Source organism: Penicillium crustosum, assembly GCF_028827405.1.
Source record: "Penicillium crustosum strain IBT 35664 chromosome Unknown utg000005l_segment0_segment0, whole genome shotgun sequence".
Taxonomy (NCBI): Eukaryota; Fungi; Ascomycota; class Eurotiomycetes; order Eurotiales; family Aspergillaceae; genus Penicillium; species Penicillium crustosum.
The window spans coordinates 107,842-128,457 of NW_026623126.1; the positions used below are offsets into that span (position 1 = coordinate 107,842).

At 46.9% G+C, this 20,616-nt stretch overlaps 5 protein-coding genes across 5 annotated transcripts; 3 read left to right on the forward strand and 2 right to left on the reverse strand.

Annotated features, from left to right (window-relative positions):
* Positions 1-444: 444 nt before the first annotated feature.
* Positions 445-5,394, forward strand: N7487_010731 (uncharacterized protein; the record flags this gene model as incomplete). The annotated part of the gene is made up of 2 exons (XM_056878461.1): positions 445-2,239; positions 2,294-5,394. 2 exons carry the CDS (start codon positions 445-447, stop codon positions 5,392-5,394), a joined length of 4,896 nt encoding a protein of 1,631 aa, XP_056723780.1.
* A 1,256-nt stretch (positions 5,395-6,650) lies between these two features.
* Positions 6,651-8,443, forward strand: N7487_010732 (MFS transporter; the record flags this gene model as incomplete). Its single annotated transcript, XM_056878462.1, has 2 exons — positions 6,651-7,152; positions 7,224-8,443. The coding sequence occupies 2 exons, from the start codon at positions 6,651-6,653 to the stop codon at positions 8,441-8,443; spliced, it is 1,722 nt and encodes a 573-aa protein (XP_056723781.1).
* Positions 8,444-9,112: 669 nt separating this feature from the next.
* Positions 9,113-10,364, reverse strand: N7487_010733 (putative 3-hydroxyacyl-CoA dehydrogenase; the record flags this gene model as incomplete). Its single annotated transcript, XM_056878463.1, has 3 exons — positions 9,113-9,829; positions 9,925-10,244; positions 10,301-10,364. 3 exons carry the CDS (start codon positions 10,362-10,364, stop codon positions 9,113-9,115), a joined length of 1,101 nt encoding a protein of 366 aa, XP_056723782.1.
* Positions 10,365-11,513: 1,149 nt separating this feature from the next.
* Positions 11,514-14,632, reverse strand: N7487_010734 (uncharacterized protein; the record flags this gene model as incomplete). Its single annotated transcript, XM_056878464.1, has 7 exons — positions 11,514-11,651; positions 11,701-12,343; positions 12,400-12,583; positions 12,642-13,488; positions 13,587-13,948; positions 14,001-14,433; positions 14,531-14,632. The coding sequence occupies 7 exons, from the start codon at positions 14,630-14,632 to the stop codon at positions 11,514-11,516; spliced, it is 2,709 nt and encodes a 902-aa protein (XP_056723783.1).
* A 1,801-nt stretch (positions 14,633-16,433) lies between these two features.
* Positions 16,434-20,444, forward strand: N7487_010735 (transcription factor domain-containing protein; the record flags this gene model as incomplete). The annotated part of the gene is made up of 12 exons (XM_056878465.1): positions 16,434-16,592; positions 16,675-16,834; positions 16,885-17,387; positions 17,443-17,474; positions 18,185-18,225; positions 18,287-18,418; positions 18,478-18,986; positions 19,035-19,159; positions 19,215-19,290; positions 19,354-19,438; positions 19,498-19,869; positions 19,936-20,444. 12 exons carry the CDS (start codon positions 16,434-16,436, stop codon positions 20,442-20,444), a joined length of 2,703 nt encoding a protein of 900 aa, XP_056723784.1.
* Positions 20,445-20,616: the final 172 nt, after the last annotated feature.

A 20,616-nucleotide genomic window follows, 5' to 3' on the forward strand; every position in this document is an offset into this window, starting at 1 on the left:
TTTTATAATTCGTTCTTTTTTTTCTTTCTTTTTTTTGTTGGAGGATGATTTATTGTGATGAAGAGTATAATGATGAGAGAGATTTGGTATTAGCAGTGTGTCAGGGGGACTCAATTTTTGTCGGAGCATGACGACCGGCATACCGGGGGATTTATTAATCCTACACATTTTTGTAATTAATGTTATGTAATCATGGCTCCATATAAATTGTACCAAGAGCCGATACAGAAATACAGAGAGTTGAATACCACTGATTGGACCCCTACATTTACAATACAGACCAATCCGACAGTTATGAGCCCGGTTCGCATCGAAGAAAGCATTACTATTTGAGATATAGTATCTAGTACACTACTAGAAGCCTGCTTTCTACCCCTTGAAACCTCCTAGCTACCCCTGAATTAGCAATTGTGAAGCTATTCCCAGCTACCCCTGAATCCAGCAATGGAGGCAGCATCAATTCTCTCCGCCATGAAGGGCGAAAAACTGAAGGACTCGCCGCAGTGGCTCACTTGGTTTGCAAAAGTGCAGCTATATGCCATGCAAAAGAACGTATGGGACCTTTGCAACCCAGATCCCCCGACGACAACCGAATCCCAAGCAATAAGATCTATACCTCTCCAAGAACCGGTGGAACCGGAATACCCAGAGGACGGCGATGACAAGGATCGAAGGATTTGGCGAGATCGAATGGACGTGTATAAAATGAAGTACACGAAGTGGGAGAAGCAAGCAAAAGGACTAAGTGATGTCAACGAGTACATCCTTACCTACCTCGACCCAATGCATCACCTTGCTCTGATCACATATCGTACTCCGTATGAGAGGCTTGTATACCTAAAGACTAGATTTGCTCGGTCAACGGCGTACGAAGAAGAAATCCGTATGAATTGGAAGGTCTTTGCCATGCAGAAACCAACCGGTGATATTGAGCAGTGGCTTCAAAAGTGGAATTCACTAAGAGAGCAAGCTATTAGCCTCGGCATTAGCGATGCAGATTCCAATCGAGACTTCCTACATGCAGTTAAAGAGGTACTGCCAATCTGGTGGCAAGGAAAATACCAAGAGATTGTTATGGATAAGAAGAAATATGACACTCGAGATCTTCTTGAATCATTCCGTGCAATGAATCGGGAGATAGGCGTCAAAACTGTGACCTCAACTAATGCTCCAAAAAGTGCTTTTTCAACCTGGCAAGGTCATCGAGAAGCAAAGCCGGAAGCGAAGCAAGAGAAGCTTCCATTCGAGAAGAGAAAATGTCCATGTGGCAATGGTCATCCACACCACAAGGTGGCCAACTGCTGGCTCATGAATGAAGCTATACGCCCAGAAGGATATACCCTAGACGAAGGGAAGCTAGAGAGAGCTAGAAAGAAGCTAGCAAATGATCCAGGGTGGAAGCAATGGGTCGACAAAGCTGTCAATGAAGCTAAATCAAAGCATCATGAATCTGCAAACCACGTTAGCTTCGCCACCACCTACCAGAGTAAGCAACAGGGCAGGCCTCAGAGCAGGCCTCAGAGCAAGCCTCAGGGCAAGCCCCAGGGCAAGCACCAAGGCAAGCTACTAAGTGAAGCTATACAGATTGGCAAGCATGCACTCTCAGCTGCAAAGACTGGCGAGCTCTCTCTCCGCAATCGATGGATTCTTGACACTGGGTCCAGTTCACATGTATGCAATAACAGAGCACTGTTTATTGATTTTACGCCGGAAGTCATAGATTTGACAACTGGTGACAGTACTACGCAGGTGCTAGGGAGAGGCAAAGTTCGACTAGTCGGCAAGCATCCACAGAAAGGGAGAATGGAAATCACATTGAGTGACGCTCTCTACTCGCCTAGCTTCCATACAAATCTAGTATCGTACGCGATGCTAAAGAAGAAGGGGGGCACCTGGTGTCAACGTACAAACTGCATCCGAGATCCAAAGGATTTACCTGTAGTCAATGTGCATCTATGGGATCAATTTAACCTATGGATTTTTGACGAACCAAACGAGGCCCCACCACCACAACAAGCATATGCCACACAGAGATCCTCAGTAAAGCCGCAGGAATCAAAGGCATCGGCTGACATCTGGCATCGGCGACTTGCTCACATTGAGCCCCGCGCCGTAGCTAAGCTTGCTACTATGGTAGACGGTATAGTCCTCCAGAAAGCAGAGAAAGAAGAAGCTTCATTATGCCATACATGTCGTATTGGGAGAGCACCAAAGCAGATCTCTCGCCGGCCAGTGGGACGTACTTTTGGACCATTTGGAAGAATCCACTTTGATCTAATACAACTGCCGCCAGCATACAATCGACATCGATGGATATCTCACTTCTATATAGAAGGGCCGAGATTCCACTGGATCATGACACATGAGCTAAAGCCTGAATGCCAGATAGCGATCAACCAGTTTGTACAGCTAGCAAGGAATCAGTGGAACCTTCCGATCAAGGCATTTCACTATGACAATGAAGCCGCAGCAGGCAAAACAGCGGAGCACAGTTTGACAAGCGATGGTATCTTGATATATCATACTCCACCCGGCCACTCAGAGATGAATGGGTATGCCGAGAGATCTGGCGGGATGATCATTACCCGTATGCGTATGCTCTCTCTTGAAGGCAAGCTTCCGAAAGACCTATGGCCTGAATTCGCAAGCGCTGCAGTGTGGTTATTGAACCGTACCCCTACATACATTGCTTCTGAGAACAAGTGGTTAATACCATGGGAAGAAGTAAGAAGAGAATTTGCTCCAACAGCCCCGAAGATCAATCTAGCAAATGTTAGATTATATGGAAGTTTGGCGTACTGCCGCATTGAGAGGCAGATCCAGTCAGATAAGATGAATCCAAGAGCAGAGGTCGGCTTCCTAGTCGGATACTTGGCATCTAATATCTACAAAATCTGGTTTCCACACAGTGGGAAAGTGAGGTATATACGAGATGCAGTCATTGATGAAGCACGTAAATACTCGCCGGACTATGAGAAATCTCAGCCTATTCCACTACCATTAGTGAGAGAGCCAGAAGAGATTACGCCCGACGAAGTGGCGCAAATCATCAACCATCAGATCGCTAGCCAGGAAGCAACTAGTACGCCGGAAAGTGAGCATCAAAACCGACAAGATGAAACCGACGATGCTCTACCAGATGCTCTTCCAGATGCTCTACCAGATGCTCTTCTAGATGCTCTTCCAGATGCTCTACCAGATACTCTACCAGATACTTCACAAGATATTCAGCTAAGTGAGGTTGACTACCGAGAGATCACCCCACTTCAGGGGGTGAGCAGGCAGGCATTAATGCCTACCCCAATAAGCCTACCACCTATACTTCTGACCTCGGTCAGAAAAGAAGCCGGTGAGATCCAGGACATACAGAAGGATCAAGATCCATCACCATTAACCCCACCAAATGAAGAAACTGGCTTACAGCAAGGGGTGGAAACTGGCCCTGATCAGGGGGTGGATACGCATGATCTAGATGATCAACTGCTCAGTGAAGATCAGGCCCATGAAGAAGCCTATGAAGAAGCCAATGAAGAAGCCAATGGAGAACCTAATGAAGAACCCAATAGAGAGGTGGAAAATGAGCTAGAAAGACAGCTCCAGGCAGAACTGCTAGCACCAAGCAGAGAGATCTCCAGCAATATAGATGCCAGCAACATACTAAGTGGACGTCGAATACGCAAAGCAAAACAAGATGACGATTTTGCATATGCAACCACTATAGTACAGGGTATTGACGAAGAAGAGCCACCGGCTCTACTACATGCATTTGCAGCTGGTCTATACGCCGAGAAACCAAACGCTCGCCGCCATCGAGATGATCTCCCACCACCACCCAAGTACTGGAAGGATGTCATAAATCATCCTTTTCAGCAAGGTTTTCTCGCAGCAATGAAGAAAGAGATCCACTCTCTATCTGAAAAAGAGACATTCGAAGTCATTGAAAAGCCAAAGGATCGAGGGATACAAATCCTTCCCTTACTATGGGTTTTTGCATACAAATTCGACCAGGACGGTTACCTTTTGAAATTGAAGGCTCGAATCTGTGTTCGTGGGGATCTTGAGACGATTACCTATGAAGAAAAGAGAGCTGCTACGCTAGCAGCAAGAACAGCAAGAATGATCTTTGCACTAGTCGCTGCCTTTGACCTAGACCTCCGTCAGCGAGATGCTGTCACTGCATTTCTGAATAGCAAGCTAAGCCAAGAGAAACCGACGTATACGCAGATGCCAGAAGGGTTCCAGTCCCTAGGTAAATGCTGGAAGCTTCGTCGAGCATTGTACGGCTTACGGATCTCGCCACGTCTTTGGCAACAAGAAGCAGCTAGTGTACTCCGAAAACTAGGTCTGCAACAAGCACCAGAAGACCCTTGTGTCTTCGTCGGAGAAGGGCTAATAGTCTTCTTCTATGTGGATGATATCTTAATTGCTAGCCATGCAAATGCTAAGGCAAGAGCCATGCAATTGGAGCGAGATCTAGAAGCCCACTGGGAGCTGACAGATCATGGAGAAGCATCATGGTTTCTCAATATCCGAATCATTCGCGATAGGAAGCAGAAGAAGCTCTGGCTATGTCAAGATAGCTATATGACAAGCATTGCTACCCGCTACAATTTGACAGATCGACCACCTGTCTATACGCCACTACCAGTTGACGAATTGACGCCTTACCAAGGCGTAGCCACCCCGAAGGAGATCCTTCTCTATCAAAAGAAGGTTGGATCCGCAGGCTATGCCACCACTATCACTAGGCCAGATGCTGCAAAGGCCACCGCTCGACTAGCTCAGTTCTTGACGAATCCAGGGCCCCAGCACCACCAAGCAGCTGACCGGGTCATCAGTTACCTATATACTACCCGGAACCTAGCTATTGAATATAGTGCAGACGCAGTAAGCACTGGAATCGATTCCATACAGTTCGCAAGCGATGCTTCATACGGAGATCACCCAGATCGAAAGAGCTCTGCAGGCTACATCTGTCAAGCTTATGGTGGACCAGTTGACTGGAAAGCGAGCAAGCAACCCACCGTGACAACGTCAACCACTGAAGCAGAGCTGCTAGGCCTATCAGAGACAGGGAAGCAACTTCAATGGTGGCGTCGACTACTAAAAAGCCTCGGTTTTGAACCCTCCCACAATATGACGATCGACTGCGACAACGAGAGAACGATCAGCCTACTTACTAGTGAGGACACTGCCTTCGAAACGAAGCTTCGGCATGTCGATATTCATCATCATTGGCTTCGGCAAGAGGTTAGAGAAGGACGCATAATGGTGCGATGGGTGCCGACGGCGAGCATGGTCGCAGATGGACTCACAAAGATGCTATCTCGCCAGAAGCATGAGAGCTTCCTAAGGATGCTCAGGATGGTGGACATAGGCTATCTAATGGCCTAGTCAATTAAACCATGGAGATCAATATGCCGATCTAACAAGTCCAGCAATCCCATACTGGGATAGCTGAGGGGGTGTGTCGGAGCATGACGACCGGCATACCGGGGGATTTATTAATCCTACACATTTTTGTAATTAATGTTATGTAATCATGGCTCCATATAAATTGTACCAAGAGCCGATACAGAAATACAGAGAGTTGAATACCACTGATTGGACCCCTACATTTACAATACAGACCAATCCGACAATTTTGATTGGCCTTAGGCTTCAAGAGAAACGGATGTTACATTACATTACCTTCTTCCTACATAGTCAAACCAGTTTTTTACTTTTATCTTACTAGTACCATACTCCCTGTACTGTAACATTACTATCTCTTAAGTAAGCTCCACGGTTAATCCATTGATAACTACCACGGTAGTTAAGGTGTTCTCTTAAAGCGACTACCTAGGCAATAGACTAATAGACTAATAGATCAGCGCTATATAGGTAGTATACCGACATACCTACCTAGGTATGTATATATGTACATACATATGTTGGTAATCGGCCCAATGAGCATTTGGGACTCAGATATCACATCACATAGTATTTTGATGTTACCTCGGGTTACAATGTCGTCAACGGTACTTTGTTCGGTCCAAACATAAGAGATGTTAAGAGTATAACTATACAGATATACAGGTATAGGATGCATAAAGGTGATATAGCCCTAATGCATAATATCAATCTATATTAATATATTAATATACGGAGTACTAATATACTCCCTACCAAATATGAACCTCGGCTTAAAAGAAGAAACGAAAACTCTTCCAAAACATCGGCCCAGCCGAGAAATCGATTACTGATCGGGCCGGCACTAAGTGGAGATAGTCGGGATCTCGAAGATATCAAAAGCCAATGAAAGGTCTTTGGTCTATTTTTTCTCGAGGGTTAGAGGTTCTTATGGCTTCTTATAGGTTGTGATGGGTTTGTTATGGAGTAAAATATGCAGCTTATTATTCTATGAGTCCCCCCCCACTACAACTAAAACAAGCAGTGTCTCCGATATGAACGGAGTTCCAATGCTATTACATATGGAATAAAACTAACCCTACGATCCCTTAAGGAAAATTCTTTTTCTTTTGGGGACTTTTGCCATATTTTACTCTGTACGGAGGTACCTTATATCAAATCTCACGCAGATCATATACATTGCAGATCCTAAGATCTACCTACTCTAGTTCTAGAGGGTAATTCTCTGAGTATCAACAATGGAGGTCTCTGAGACTCCCAACTCCTTGCAGTTACCAAATTCCATTCCCTTCTGGCGACTCGTCCTCAATCCCGGTGCTATCACCCAAGAGGTCGTTGACCATCGTTATGCCGGCTCAGGGACCGAAGAAGATCCATATGCCGTGGAATGGATGCCCAAGGACTTTCGAAACCCGCTCCAATTAAAGACATCCATGAAATGGTTCATCACCGTGGTCGCCGCTATCGAGACCTTGGTCGTTGCGCTGGTCTCGTCCGCCTATACTGGTGGTCTCGTTCAAATCCAGGAACGATTTGGCGCAACCACCGAGGTTGCCACCTTGGGAGTATCCCTCTACGTACTGGGATTTGCCCTAGGTCCCCTGATCTGGGCTCCCATGAGTGAAATCTTCGGTCGCCAACTTGTCTTCGTCACCACCTACTGCGGACTGACCATCTTTTGTGCCGCATGTACAGGCGCAGAGAACATCACAACCCTACTGATCTTCCGGTTCTTGTCCGGTGCTTTCGGCTCCTCCCCCTCACCAACTCGGGTGGTGTTATCGCCGACATGTTCATGGCTCGTGATCGAGGACTGGCCCTATCGGCCTTCGCCTTGGCTCCATTCCTAGGACCCGTCATTGGGCCCATCGCCGGTGGTTTCCTCGGTATGTCGAGCGGAGGCTGGAAGTGGGTGATGGGTCTCTTGGGCATCCTCTGTGCTGTGATGTGGATTTTGGGAGCCGCGTTGAAGCCTGAGACCTATGCCCCCGTTCTTCTTCGCCAGCGTGCAAACACTCTCTCCAAGCTCACCGGTAAGGTGTACGTCAGCAAGTTAGATATCGACCAAGGGCGTCTCACTTTGAAAGCCGCCTTGAAAATCTCTCTCTCGCGGCCCATGATCCTTCTTTTTCAAGAACCGATCGTCCTACTACTATCGATCTACCTTGCCATCATCTACGGAACCCTCTATATGCTGTTCGGCGCCTTCCCGATTGTATATCAGCTCCATCGTGGATGGAATCAAGGTGTCGGCGGTTTAGCTTTCATCGGGGTTATGATTGGTATGATTGGTGCGGTCGCGTACTCAATTCCTGAAAATAAGCGCTACGCAAAGCTTCTCCAGAAGAATGGTGGCTACGCGCCTCCAGAAGCTCGCCTTCCACCGTGTATGCTGGCCTCTGTTGCCCTCCCCATAGGACTCTTCTGGTTCGCATGGACCAACTCTCCATCCGTCCACTGGCTTGTAAGCATCGCCGCTGGAGTTCCGTTCGGCTTCGGAATGTTACTCGTCTTCCTCAGTGTTTTCAACTACCTGATCGATGCTTACACTATTTTCGCGGCATCTGTCTTGGCAGCTAACACGCTATTACGGTCGTTGTTCGGATTTGCATTCCCACTGTTCACCAAATACATGTACGAAGATTTGGGCATTCATTGGGCATCCTGTGTTCCGGCTTTCTTGGCTCTCGCATGTGTACCTTTCCCTTTCCTGCTCTACAAATATGGACTGTCCATCCGAAAGCACTGCAAGTACTCTGCGCAGTCCGAGGCCTTTGTTCAAAATCTTCTTCGGGGCATGCAGAAAGCCGCCGAGGAGTCTGCCGAGATTAAGCCTGAAACATCCACACCCACATCGGACGATACAGTCGCATCGCTCCCTAGCAAGGAGACGCCCGCCGATGTTCATTCAATTCACCATACTCTTTCGCGCACTTCCACCAATGCCACGCATCCCATTCATCGGGTGCCCACATATGAAGCCAACCCTTACAACGTCGACCGCGTTCATACAAGGGAGTCGTTCAAATAATCCAAGCCATCGATCATGGGGACATGGGCGTTTGGGGAGACCTCTGGGGAAAGGTCCAGTCTTTTGGGCTTCATGTCTTCCAATGTTGCATTGCTTCGCATTTTGCTTTTTACTTTTTTTTTCTTTTGTCGGGTTCCATATACCATAGATCGCGTTGACTACTAATTATAATTGCACTTCAAGAATTCATGATCTTGTCTTCGAACTTGAGACAAAAGCACGATCAGATTCGAACTATACGTGTCCCTAGTTATGCATAGCAAATTTCTTTGTATAGTTAAGGTATATGGTACATTGTATATATTGTAGTTAACTACATACATGTAGGGATAAGCCCGACAGGTCTACTCCATGGTATTATGCCCATCGAGCAGAACACAAACCCCCAAAAGAAATTTTCAAAAGAACATGCAGAAAAGACCTCAGATTGCATTCTTACATAGTATGTCTTTGATATCATTTTGAGCTACATGAACTAGGCTGTTAAAAGCTTTACGTTGGCTTTACGTTGTTAAAGACACAAGCCACTCTCGTATGAATAGAGAAAGTACAGTTTTCACTTGTTATTCTTGATACCCCATCCCTAGTTATCATATGTCTCCCGTGTTTAATATATCAAGTATCACACATTGTATAGATATCAACAATGAACTATAAAAGCGGTTGCTTTTAGTGCACACCATTGGCCAGTCCATTAGTTACCCCGTTAGTCAAGCCATTTGACATCCCATGGGTCACTCCATTCGAGATGACATGTTTCACCCCGTTAGTGAGTCCATTGATTTTATCAAGAGGTACTCCTGGTGGCACTCCAACAGAAATGGTGCTCTTTTTCCTGGGTCGTTCCGGTGCGGTCCAGATAGAACCATCATCGAGCAGCTCCTGGCCCAAAGCAAGCACCTTGGATGGCGCTTCGCCCAACCATTCGGTCTCTAGCCGGTTGATGTTCTGTTCAATTTCCCAAGCACGCCCACCTTCAATGAACATTGACGTGCCGTTGAGAGACTGATCGGCTAAGACACCGGTGGCAACAGTAGCAACCTGCTCGGGGGTATTGATAGGAAGTTCGGCCCGCTTCCACTGTGCCTCCACTTTCTTGATGCTATCTGTTTGAGTTACCCATGGGCAGACAGTATTGATACGGAGGTAGTGTTTGTACGGAGAGGAGATGTAGTTGCGCAGGGAACGCATGAGACCAGTGACGCCGTGTTTGGAAGCTTGATATAAAAAAAGAGACGGGCTCTCCTTGAAACCAGAGACACACGAGAATAGGAGAATCGACCGGTCGCAGTTGGATCCACGGTTATGGCGTAAGTAGACAGAGGCAATGCGGGTAACATACATGGACCCAAGGAGATTGACATCCATAACTTTGTGTGTGGGGATCTGAAAGTAAGATCATAGTGTCAGGGATTTCCGAACAGCTCGAAGAGAAGCTTGGCCAAGCGACTGGGATTATTATCTAGCTAGCAATAGCTTACCTGGCGGACGGTCTCCAGCGTAAGTGAAGTATCGAACCAATTCCCTATTTCGACGATACCAGCTGCCGAGACGACATGATCAATACGCTTGTAGGTCTTGAAGGCTAGATCAAACAGTGCCAACAACGACAGGTAATTGGTGACATCGGTGGTCTGGAAAATCGCGCGCGGGGCCATGTCTTCTTCCTCCGGGTGGAATTGATCACAGCATTCCTTCAGTAGACGCTCGCCGGAGACGTTATCGAGGTCACCAATGCATACATTGGCACCACTCTCCAAACATTGTGCCACCAGGCTCGAACCAATTCCATTGGCTCCACCTACATAAGATGAGATAAGATGACTCCAGAGAAGTTAGAAGAAGGGTTCGACAGACCTGTGATGAGAACGACCTTTTTAGCAAGGCAACTAGTGGAAATGTTGGGGATATACTGCGACATTAGGGGTAGACCAATGGAGATAAATAATTGTGGGGCTAGGTAGAGTAGTGGGTTTTGTGGATAAGTAAAGAAACTGCTAACTGCGGACCATAAGCTCGCTTTTATATGTGTTGGTTGCCTTGTGCAGACACAGGGGTCACAATAAAAGCGCCTTGCAAAGTCGCAATCAAGCCCCAGGTGTTGAGGGGAAGGAACTGATCCGTTTGGATAACACCATCCCCAGGCCGTGGTATCCTAGAAATCCCAGAATCTGGACACGGCCCCGGAAACGATGGTAACTCAGCCGAGGGCCAAGGACGCACGTCCATGTTGTCTCCATCAAGGGCTTTTGCATAAACAAATGAGCGATTTCATACGCACCTGGGCTGGCGGGAAAGACCAGTCATAAAAGAAACCAAAATTGGATGATGCGGGGAGGCGTTAGCCAATGACGCTGGTGTGCAGATAGAAAATACGAAGCCATAGCACACCAACGCGGGAGGGAACCAGGCTAACACCTGGGCAATTGGCATTGGCTTCCTTGACCTATACCAGAGGTTTCCTCGGAATCCTGTGGTCCGAGGTTTGTTTGAGCTGTCTTGTCCAATGGCCCCTGACAGCCTGGACACAAGTGGAAAAGTTGCAGCAATGCTTAGCAGAGAGAAGGATAAGATTCAATGTTGTGTCTAGTCCACTTTTCAGAGAACCGGATCGATGCACGATGTACGATATACTGCGTATGTTATACATTGATGTACATTGGATGTACATCGTAGAGGAACTGGGGTGCATATGCGGGAGCGGCAAGTCGGGGAAGGGGGGAAGAGGAAAGAGGGGGAAGGACAAAAGTACAGGCAAATAGTAACAGTTCAAATCATTCTCATAATAGTCGATAAATTAGTGTCTATCGTAGATGCAAAAGAAATCCGACAAAAAATGCAAACAAAAAACAAAAACAAATCCACTCTTTTTCCAGTACATATACATGCCCAAAAGAAAATCATAGATGCCATTGCGGCTGCAAACATGGGGAATACAGAGCATGAAACATCAAAGCAAAAATCCCCAACATAAGAAAAAACAAAAAAGGAAAAAAAAAAGAAATAGAACCGAAAATACCACCGCAAGCCAAAGGACGAATATTTACAAGTGGCGAAGCCTAGAATGGGTTTAACGGCGAGAGACACAGCACAAGATACCAGACTTGCCCAGGAACCAGAGGGATCCAATAAAGCGGAAAATCGACAGACCGGCGGTCGTCCACAGAATAGCGGCAAAGTATTTAGAGGTACGGACGGTAGAAGTGTTCTATGTGTGTTAGTAGATGCCACATCTTAGAGCTAGACAAGATACATACCGTGAGACATAGACGGGTAATTCCTTCACTGGTGATACATAGTGCAAGGATCAGGTTGCTGAAAATCCAAATCAATACCAGGTTGGTTCGGAAAGCCTTATAACCATCGTCCATGCTTGGTTCATCATTATCTTCAGGCTGGACATACGGCTCCAGCGCTCTCTTGACCGTCGATTCAAACTGACTATCAATATCGGCTTGTGGCTTGTCGACTTCTTCAATGAAGTTTGACTTAGCCTCATCCTTCTTTGTCTCAGCGACGGGAAGCGAATCACCCTTGTCAGAACCCTTGGTACCCCAGGAGACGTCATGCCAGTTGCAGAAAGCGTAGACCATCAGGATATTGATCGAACAGGTCATGCCAGCAAAGTACGCCCAGGAGGACGTGAACATATGCCAGGGATCCATGTACAAGAAACTTGCGATGAAGTAGATACCGTAAGTTGAAACCAAAGCGATCAGGACAATGCCGGCCCCGTCAGAACTGAAGAAAGACGAGAGGAAGTGGCCAACACCTTGGTCCAGAGAGAAATCAATGGTACCTCCACTAAAGGCGTTCTTGACAAGGTAGAACGATAGAACAATGATGTAAGTTTGAAGGATACTGAAGTAGATGAACGAAAGCGTGTATGCGAGACGCGAACTGTTTTAAAAGGTCAGATTGACATTGTGAGGTAATTCCTTCCGAGATTGACTTACCCTTTCGGTCGATTTCCTAGCGCCAGAATGAACTGCAGCATCAAGAAGAATATGTATCCATACTTTAGGAAGTTATTCACGATCGGCGAGGCTTCGTTACCAAAGGGCCATCCCCTGTTCTTGTTAGAATCACTAGGAGTTCCAACAAGATCCATGATCACAGTAGTAGTCAGCCAGAACGAGGCTAGGTGGTCATGAATTAGTATAAAGATTCACCAAAGAACATGAGATTCGAGACATACCGAGAGAGAACCAGGTCATGACAAGACCCATGAAGTTGTATGTCATCTGGATATGTAGGAAAAACAGCCGGAGGATGTTGTGGCCACTCTTGTAGATCCGCCCGAAATGCATCATTGCATATAAACTGGCGGCGAACGAACCGTTCAACCAACGACGTCGCTGACTGATAAACTCGGCAGCACCCTCTGGAACATCGGTCTCACCCTTGGACGCCTTCACGTAGGTCAGGTGCCATTTGAATCCAGCCTTTGCCACAAGCTCGAAACATAAGATACGGTCCTCGGCAAGGAACATGTTCTTTTTAAAGATGTTCATACCCTCAATACCCTTCTTGCCCAACTGCTTAGAGAGTGTGTGATCACCGTGGAAGTACTGCTCTAAGGGACGACCCATAATAGCGCGATAGCGGTATGCAGAGAAGGCACCCGGCAACACACTAACGTACCCGAAGGCACTCTCTAGCGGTTTGTCAAGAATGTTCGATATCTTGTACTCGAAATTCTGGGCGGCGACGAGGGGATTCATCAAATTCTTCCATCCTTTTCCCAACATTGCGTGAATCTCACCGCAAGATCCACCCAAGTTCTTATCATTGTAGAAAGACTCCCACAATGCAAGGAGTGATTTCTTTCCCGGTTTGGTTCCGGCATCGATTAGAATCACCACTTCGGGGTTAAGAATTCGACTGAAACCGTTGAAAAGCCAGCGGTGGGAATTGATCTTTTTACTGTTCTTCTGTTTCAGGCAGAAAATCATTTGAACAGGGGGAAGGTTAGACGATTCGTTGCCTTGAGGCCGGATCAATTGTTGATTGGAGGTAACGGAGAGTTGGGTAGTGTATTCAAACTAGGTCTTGTTAGTGGATTTTTGTCGACTATCAAAACCTCGGGATAAAAGGAAGGTAAATTCGGTCTAGGCGAATTGAGAGGACTGTAGGGACTCACGATATGTGCGACGGTTTCCCGGCCATCGACGGAGCGCTTCATGATGCCATCTTGGTAGATACCAACCGTGGCCAACAAATCAAGGGTATTTTTGTCGCAAGGATCGATACCATCGAAAACTAAGGAGCACACAATCTTTTGCCAGGCCGGGCCACCCTTGTTCCAGAATTCTGATTTTTTCAAATTGACGATATCCCGAATGTTCTGCATGACACCGTGGAGCGTCCGCGCGGTCAAAACTTTATCTTCGTTGTAATAGGTGATGGCAATCAGAAGCTCAGTATGCCGGTTGTACATAGCCGGTCGCAGATTGTATCCGTTGCGTAGGGTGAACTCGTCGGGATCACAGGTGGCCGCAGTGTCTATATGCGATTAGCTCCAGTCGCATGCCGAATATTTGATGTGAAGACCTACAACGCAGATGGGTGAATTCTTCCGGGAAACCCTCCTCCGATTCCCGGTACTCCTTCTGAATCGCGTTCTGAATCGCACTGGGGACCGGGTAGTCGACACTGAGGACGGAGCCCTGAACCAGCTTAATCTTTCGCGTAGCATATCGCCGCAGGCCTGACCCAGGTGCTTGTCTGTTCTGCCAGGCTTCTGAGGGAGTCTCGGACATGGGTGATTGAATACCCGAGCGACGGTTGACTCCCCCCACGGACTCCTGGTATGGACCATCGGGGAAAACGGTAACTCCGGGGTCGTGTAGTGTGTAACGACGGAGGGAATCGGTCGAGGCATATGGGTCATCGAAGGAAGCGTTGAACGGGCTAGGTTGGTTTCGGTATAGCAAAGACTGTTGGCTGTCGATGTTCTCGGGTTTGTCCTCGTAGCCATATGCTTGCTGCTGAACAAACTGTATTAGCATCTAATGTTGATTTGATGGCTCTCCTCTGTTTTGTTTTTTTTTTTTTTTTTTTTGTTCTGGGCTGCTTGTCACTCACCTCTCGTGGACCATACATGCTAGCCTCGCTCGCCTGTGGTGAATGGGATGAGTTGCCTGAATGGGGTGAATGAGGCGACGTGCCTCTCGGAGGGAAAGACATGGTGGATGGTTCCCTTGTTCTCCGGCTCTGGTGGAATGGAAATAGAGGTCTAGTGTGGTGGGATGGTATCTCCAGAATCAACAGCAAAGATCAAGGTTCGAGAGTTGCAATCCCAGGTACAATAGCCTCAATAACCTCAGTAGCCTCAATAGCAACAGTACAACAGCACAACAATGATCTCGCAAGGTAGGTTGGCAGCAATGCCCTAGAGATCAAACCTGTAAGACAGATCTAAAAGAGAGTGGAGGGTTCAAAGAAGAAAGTACAAAGTACATAGGAGAATCCAGATGCCAGGATGCCAGGAGATATTTTTGGTTGCAGAATTTGATTGGAGGTAGCGATGCGGGCTGTGAAAGGGCGAAGGGTGGAACCCCAGCACATCAGCAATTGTTGTTCGTCATCCACACCCTTTCTGGGATCCACCAGCCGTCCAAGACAGGGCCATACTTTGTGTACGAGGTATTGCCAACCACTTTTCCCCTGCGTATGCATACGCATAACCATTGGGGGCTGCAAGATGGATCCCCCCAACCACCGAATGATATTCCCCTGTGATCATGATTTATCTCGATATCCACGGTATACTTACTCCTATACTCCATACTCCGCACGGGTATGAATTTTTTTTTTTGGACTCTGTGATCCGAGCCTTGCTGCGACCAACATAACTCGTCGAACATGTAAAAATCTGCGGGTCGACGACGCAATGCACCATAACATTGGTCAATAGATCTCCCCCATGACCCATCACAGGCTCCTCCAATTAATAGATACATATCCTTTCTATCATCCGAAACAACCCCTGAGGATCTTGAATTCGCCGTACCGAGTATTTCATGCCTCACAAGGACCTGCAAAGGCCTCTCTGCCAAGCCATCGCAGCGTGGCGGCTGGGGGTGGCGATTGCCGGGGGATGACGACAAGGCGTCAGGCAACGATCGGCCGCGTCTTCTAGGGGGGGCTGAATTCGGAATCTGCGACTGGCTCAAGAGGGGTCCACATATCCAGCCATTATAAATTGGGTATGTGGGGAGTCAAACTAAAAAAAAAGAGAAGAACAACGCTACCACAGCAACAGAGAGAAATGCCGAATGTGTGTTTCTGTGTCATACGTTCTACGGATCACGTGCTCCAAGATATACGTGTACACAACTTATTTATGTCCATACATTCGGAGTACATTCTAGTTAGTATTTCGGTTACATTGGAGTATACCTACGGAGTATAGTACATATAAATACAGCTGCCTTAATGTCTATCATTCGTGTCTATCATTTATTTTTAGATTTGAGGTCGTCAATTTTCAAATTCCCAATGGGAATATAATATGCGAAATGTATTTTCCCACACATCTAAGACCCTAAGTTTCTCACCTCTTTTATGCAATATAATGCCTCTTTTTTTTTTTTTTTTTTTTTTTGTTTAGGTCGCTTTGACTCAATATTGATCCTTTCTCTGCTGTGAACATCATTTTCTCCCTCCTCACCCAACACTCAGACTTCATTGTTGGCGCAGCTTTAACAAAAAATACCCTAAGAACGTTACTGACAAGCCAACTATTAATTTTACTAAATCCCTTCTAGTTCCAACCGTATGGAACTCCCATCATCTACAGATGCACCGTTGTAACATTAGATGACTTGGTACCGGGTTATCAGCTCTGGTCCGAGGTCATTTAATATAGCAATGCCGAAGCAATATGCGGGGTAAAATAATCTAGTTTACATCCATAGGGGGTTTATATTCTCCGAATGCTTTCAAATGGATCCAAAGAGCTATTTCCTCAATCTTTACATAACAAATGTCGCCCCAGAGACCTGCATTTGATGCCCTACCTTTGCACAAAGATGGACCTCCTGGGAATGCTTGGGGGATGTTTGGCGATCATGATCAGACAGGCATGCTCAATCTATTAACGCCGGAGAATACCATCGCAGCTGCTCGCGAGATTGTGGATGGCGTGCGTGTCTCAACGGATTGGGCTCTCAATAGCATGACGACCCCCCTGCTTTGGACGATCTGCTTTTGAGCACATTATCAAGAACAAAGCTCCCCGAGCAGTCAACGATGATATCTTGGTTTTTAATACTCAGAGTAGTAGCCAATGGGATGGCTTCAGGCATTATGGATCAAAACAAGGAACTTACTTCAATGGGTGTACCCAGGAGGATATCGAGAATTCCACTCGAAACGGCATTCACGGTAATTCCCTCTGCTTTTGAAGATTCCAATTTTCACTGATCCTCTCTCAGTATGGGTCGAAAATGGCGGGATTGTTGGACGAGGCGTTCTCTTGGACTATGCAGGTTGGGCAGCGGCGAACGGGAAAGTAGTGAATTGCTTTGAAACCCAGTCAATCCCGGCTTCGGTACTTCAAGAGGTAGCTGTTAGTCAGAACACCACATTCCGACCGGGAGATATCCTGTTTATTCGCACGGGTTGGACTCGAGCCTACGAACAGCTGTCACAGGCGCAATGTCAGCAACTGGCCGCTTATACAGCACCACCAGTGATTGGGGTTGAATCATCCGAAGCCATGCTACGCTGGATTTGGGAACTTGAACTTGCCGCTGTGGTAGGAGATATGCCGAGCTTTGAAGCATACCCATGCCAGAATCAGTTATTCTTTCTCCATGAGTGGTTGCTCGCGGGCTGGGGGGTCCCAATCGGGGAATTATTCGATCTCGAGCAGCTCAGCCAGGAGTGTCGGAAGAGAGACCGCTGGACCTTTTTCTTTAGTAGCGTGCCATTGAAGGTGTGTGTGGACAAATTCCGCTCCTATTCCAAACCTAACTGACCACATTCATCAGGTTCCTGGTGGGGTTGCAAGCCCCCGAATGGCGTGGCTATATTTTAATCCATTCTTTCGTCTCTCATCTTTTGTCTTTACTCGTTATCATTTTTAATCACATTGTACGGTGTAGCTCTCTAAAGATTACGTAGATTGCAAGTGGGGGTGGTGTGTATAGGTAATGAGCCTTTTCAAAGAAGCGTGCAAGCCCTAGATATATATCAAAATCCACCTTTTCATTTTTACTTAAACACCTATCCATGAATAATGACCCAAACCAAGTAATCTAGGGAATTACCTTCCATATCATACCATGTAGGCCCATGTAGGCTCATTTAGGTACAACATATGGCCTTGGGGACGTCGGGCCGAAAAGATAAGCGGAGACTCCGGGGCTTTCCGTCCCGTTCTGAGTTGTGTGTCATCTTATGTTTCATCAGTCTACCTACCTAGGTATAGAGATCTAAAAGAGATCTAAACACTTCTAAAATCTAGCCTTAAAAAAAGAAATGGTCCTTGGAAATGCAGGCATCACGCGTCGGGCAGAAGATCGCTCAAGAAGGTCGATGGTAGCCTGTAACCGCTGTCGGTCTAGAAAAACTCGCTGCGCCGGCAATCCACCCCACCCTTGTGCAGCTTGTGTGGATGTGGGCAAGCATTGTGTATATTCAGAGGCTGAAAAACGAGTCTCCATAACGGAAAGGTGAAGTCAGTCCAAGATCGTCGAAAAGAGTCAGTGCTGACTGGACTCTCTTTTGCAGCTACTATCGTCAATTACAATCGCAGGCTCCTGCGTCCCGAGGTAGGCTTCATACATACATATCCAAACAATCATCTGGGCGCAATTTAACCACCTAGGATAGAAGGTAGTCATCCAACACCGTCAAGTGAGCCATCGGTATCCAATCGCTACTCTGATGAGGGGCCACCCGAACGCGACGACTGGTGGTACAAAGGGACGGACAATCTGTTCTTGAATCGGTCTGGAGAACATCGTGCGTGTTAAACTAAAAGAAAACTCGTTCCTATTATCTTTCTACTAATTTTTCTTCAGATTTCGTGGGTGCCTCGTCCACCACACATCTCGCCAAACGGCTCAATCCCGGGTCCAAAAACCTTGCATGGGATGTGCGCCCACTTTACGATGACCCTTCATCATTAAGAAGACCAGTTGGTGGCTCATTACCTCAATTGCCGCCTTTCGAGTTTGCTAAGCGACTCTTCTGGGTACAATACGCTTACATCGGTACAATCTTCTCCCTCATCCAACCCTTGGAGTTTGAAGAACGGCTCGATCTAGTCTATCACCAACCACTTGATTTTTCACATCGTGAATCTTGCCTGGTATACTGCCAGACACTGTTGGTTATTTCCTTTGGCTTGATGTACAGTGTAAACCAATGGATTGGCGAGGAAGGTCCTCCCGGCTTCAAGTATTTCAAGCATGCGTTACGTTTCTTGCCAGATATTCACGAAGAGGGCTCCATTCTCTTCGTCGAGGTGCTATGCTATGTGGCATACTATATGCAGAATCTGAACAGACGGGACGCTGCCTTCCTCTACGTATGTGTTACTTTGATTAGCCTTCCGCTGTACCGCTAACAACGCCAGATCGGCCTTGCTCTGCGCATGGCTATCTCCCTAGGCCTACATCAAGAGGTGTCTGACCCCGCAATAAGTGAATCCGACCGCAACCGTCGACGTCGGGCTTGGTGGTCTGTTTACAGCTTGGACCGGTAATTTGGCCAATTTCCTTAAATTTCAGAAACCAACACTCATACTCCTGAATAGGCTACTCTCGGTCAAGTCTGGTAATCCTATTACGATTCACGATGAAGACATTGGGATAACTTGGCCCACAACTGTGGTATGTTGCCCTCCATGGTATGTCTAGGTATTAGCTTTAGCTGATTTGATTTCTTCTACCTAGGGTGGATCAACCTTCGATCCGTGGCCATCGACTGTGCTCACCCATTATACACAACTGTCCCGTATATTGGGGCGGATTGGGGAAGGTAGAAAGCCTCCCTATTCTTTTGCCGTATTGCCAAGCTAACCTAGATGGCGGCATCAGAAATTTACAGAAAGAAACCTGGATCCGGATCCAACCTCGTTGCTTCTGTCCAGAGTATCACCAATGACCTTTCTGGTTGGCTGCGACAAGTCCCAGACCGGCTCCGCATCGATTTTACTACCCTCGATACTCACATCAACCGAGAGTCTGTCTCAATCAACTTGCACTTCTACTCATGTGTGAATATGACTGCACGCCCGTTGGTCTTTTATATCATCCAACGGCGACTTGATGCAGAAGCCCTTGGATCCGCAACAGAAGATTGGAAAGAAGGGCTGGCTCCCAATACTGTCGCCGTCATTGACAGCTGCATCACAGCCGCGCGAGCAACAACTGTGATCATGGATGCAGCTGCCAAACATAATCTCATTGGTACGCGATCGCAATACAACCCCGTTTCTTCTGTCATAAAATCCTCTAATTGAACGACCCTTTTAGCTACATATGGATACCTCGACGGTGAATATATCTTCTCCGCTGCACTTCTACTGGTCATGGTGAATGCCGCGTTTCCGCCTAATGAAACCAGCGCCCGGGCCATGGAGACTGCACTGAACCTTCTTCGAGGTATGGCAGATCGGGGAAATACATATTTGGACTCGCGTCACTCACTACTGTTGGAATTACGGGCGGCCATTGGACCTAGATCTGCAGAAGAAAAGGATAGCGATACGACAAGTTCTCTTACTGCAGGTCAAAAGGGCCCTGTGACGCCGATGACTGAGAACGGTGGAATTCCTTCAACCGATATTCCAGATCCGAGTACAGAATTAGCAGCTTCACAAGTGCTTAGTCATGATTGGCCACAGCAACCGGATCTCCCTTCTTTCCGGGATATTGCCTTTCAGTTCGATCTAAACGATGATCCAGCACTCTGGGAAGGGGCCTTGGATCAAATCGACATTGATATGGACACTGACTGGATCGAGAATACTTTAAAGCGATAAGAGCACAATATAAATCACTTAAAAAAAAATCATGCTATAGTTGTGTTGTGTAATGTTGAATGCTTCCCAAGTTAGTACCTTGTGTTTATATCCAAGATTATGCTACATATAATTGATGCCTGAGACTGTCACATGCATCAGGATGCATTTTCTCCACAAAATGCTATCATTA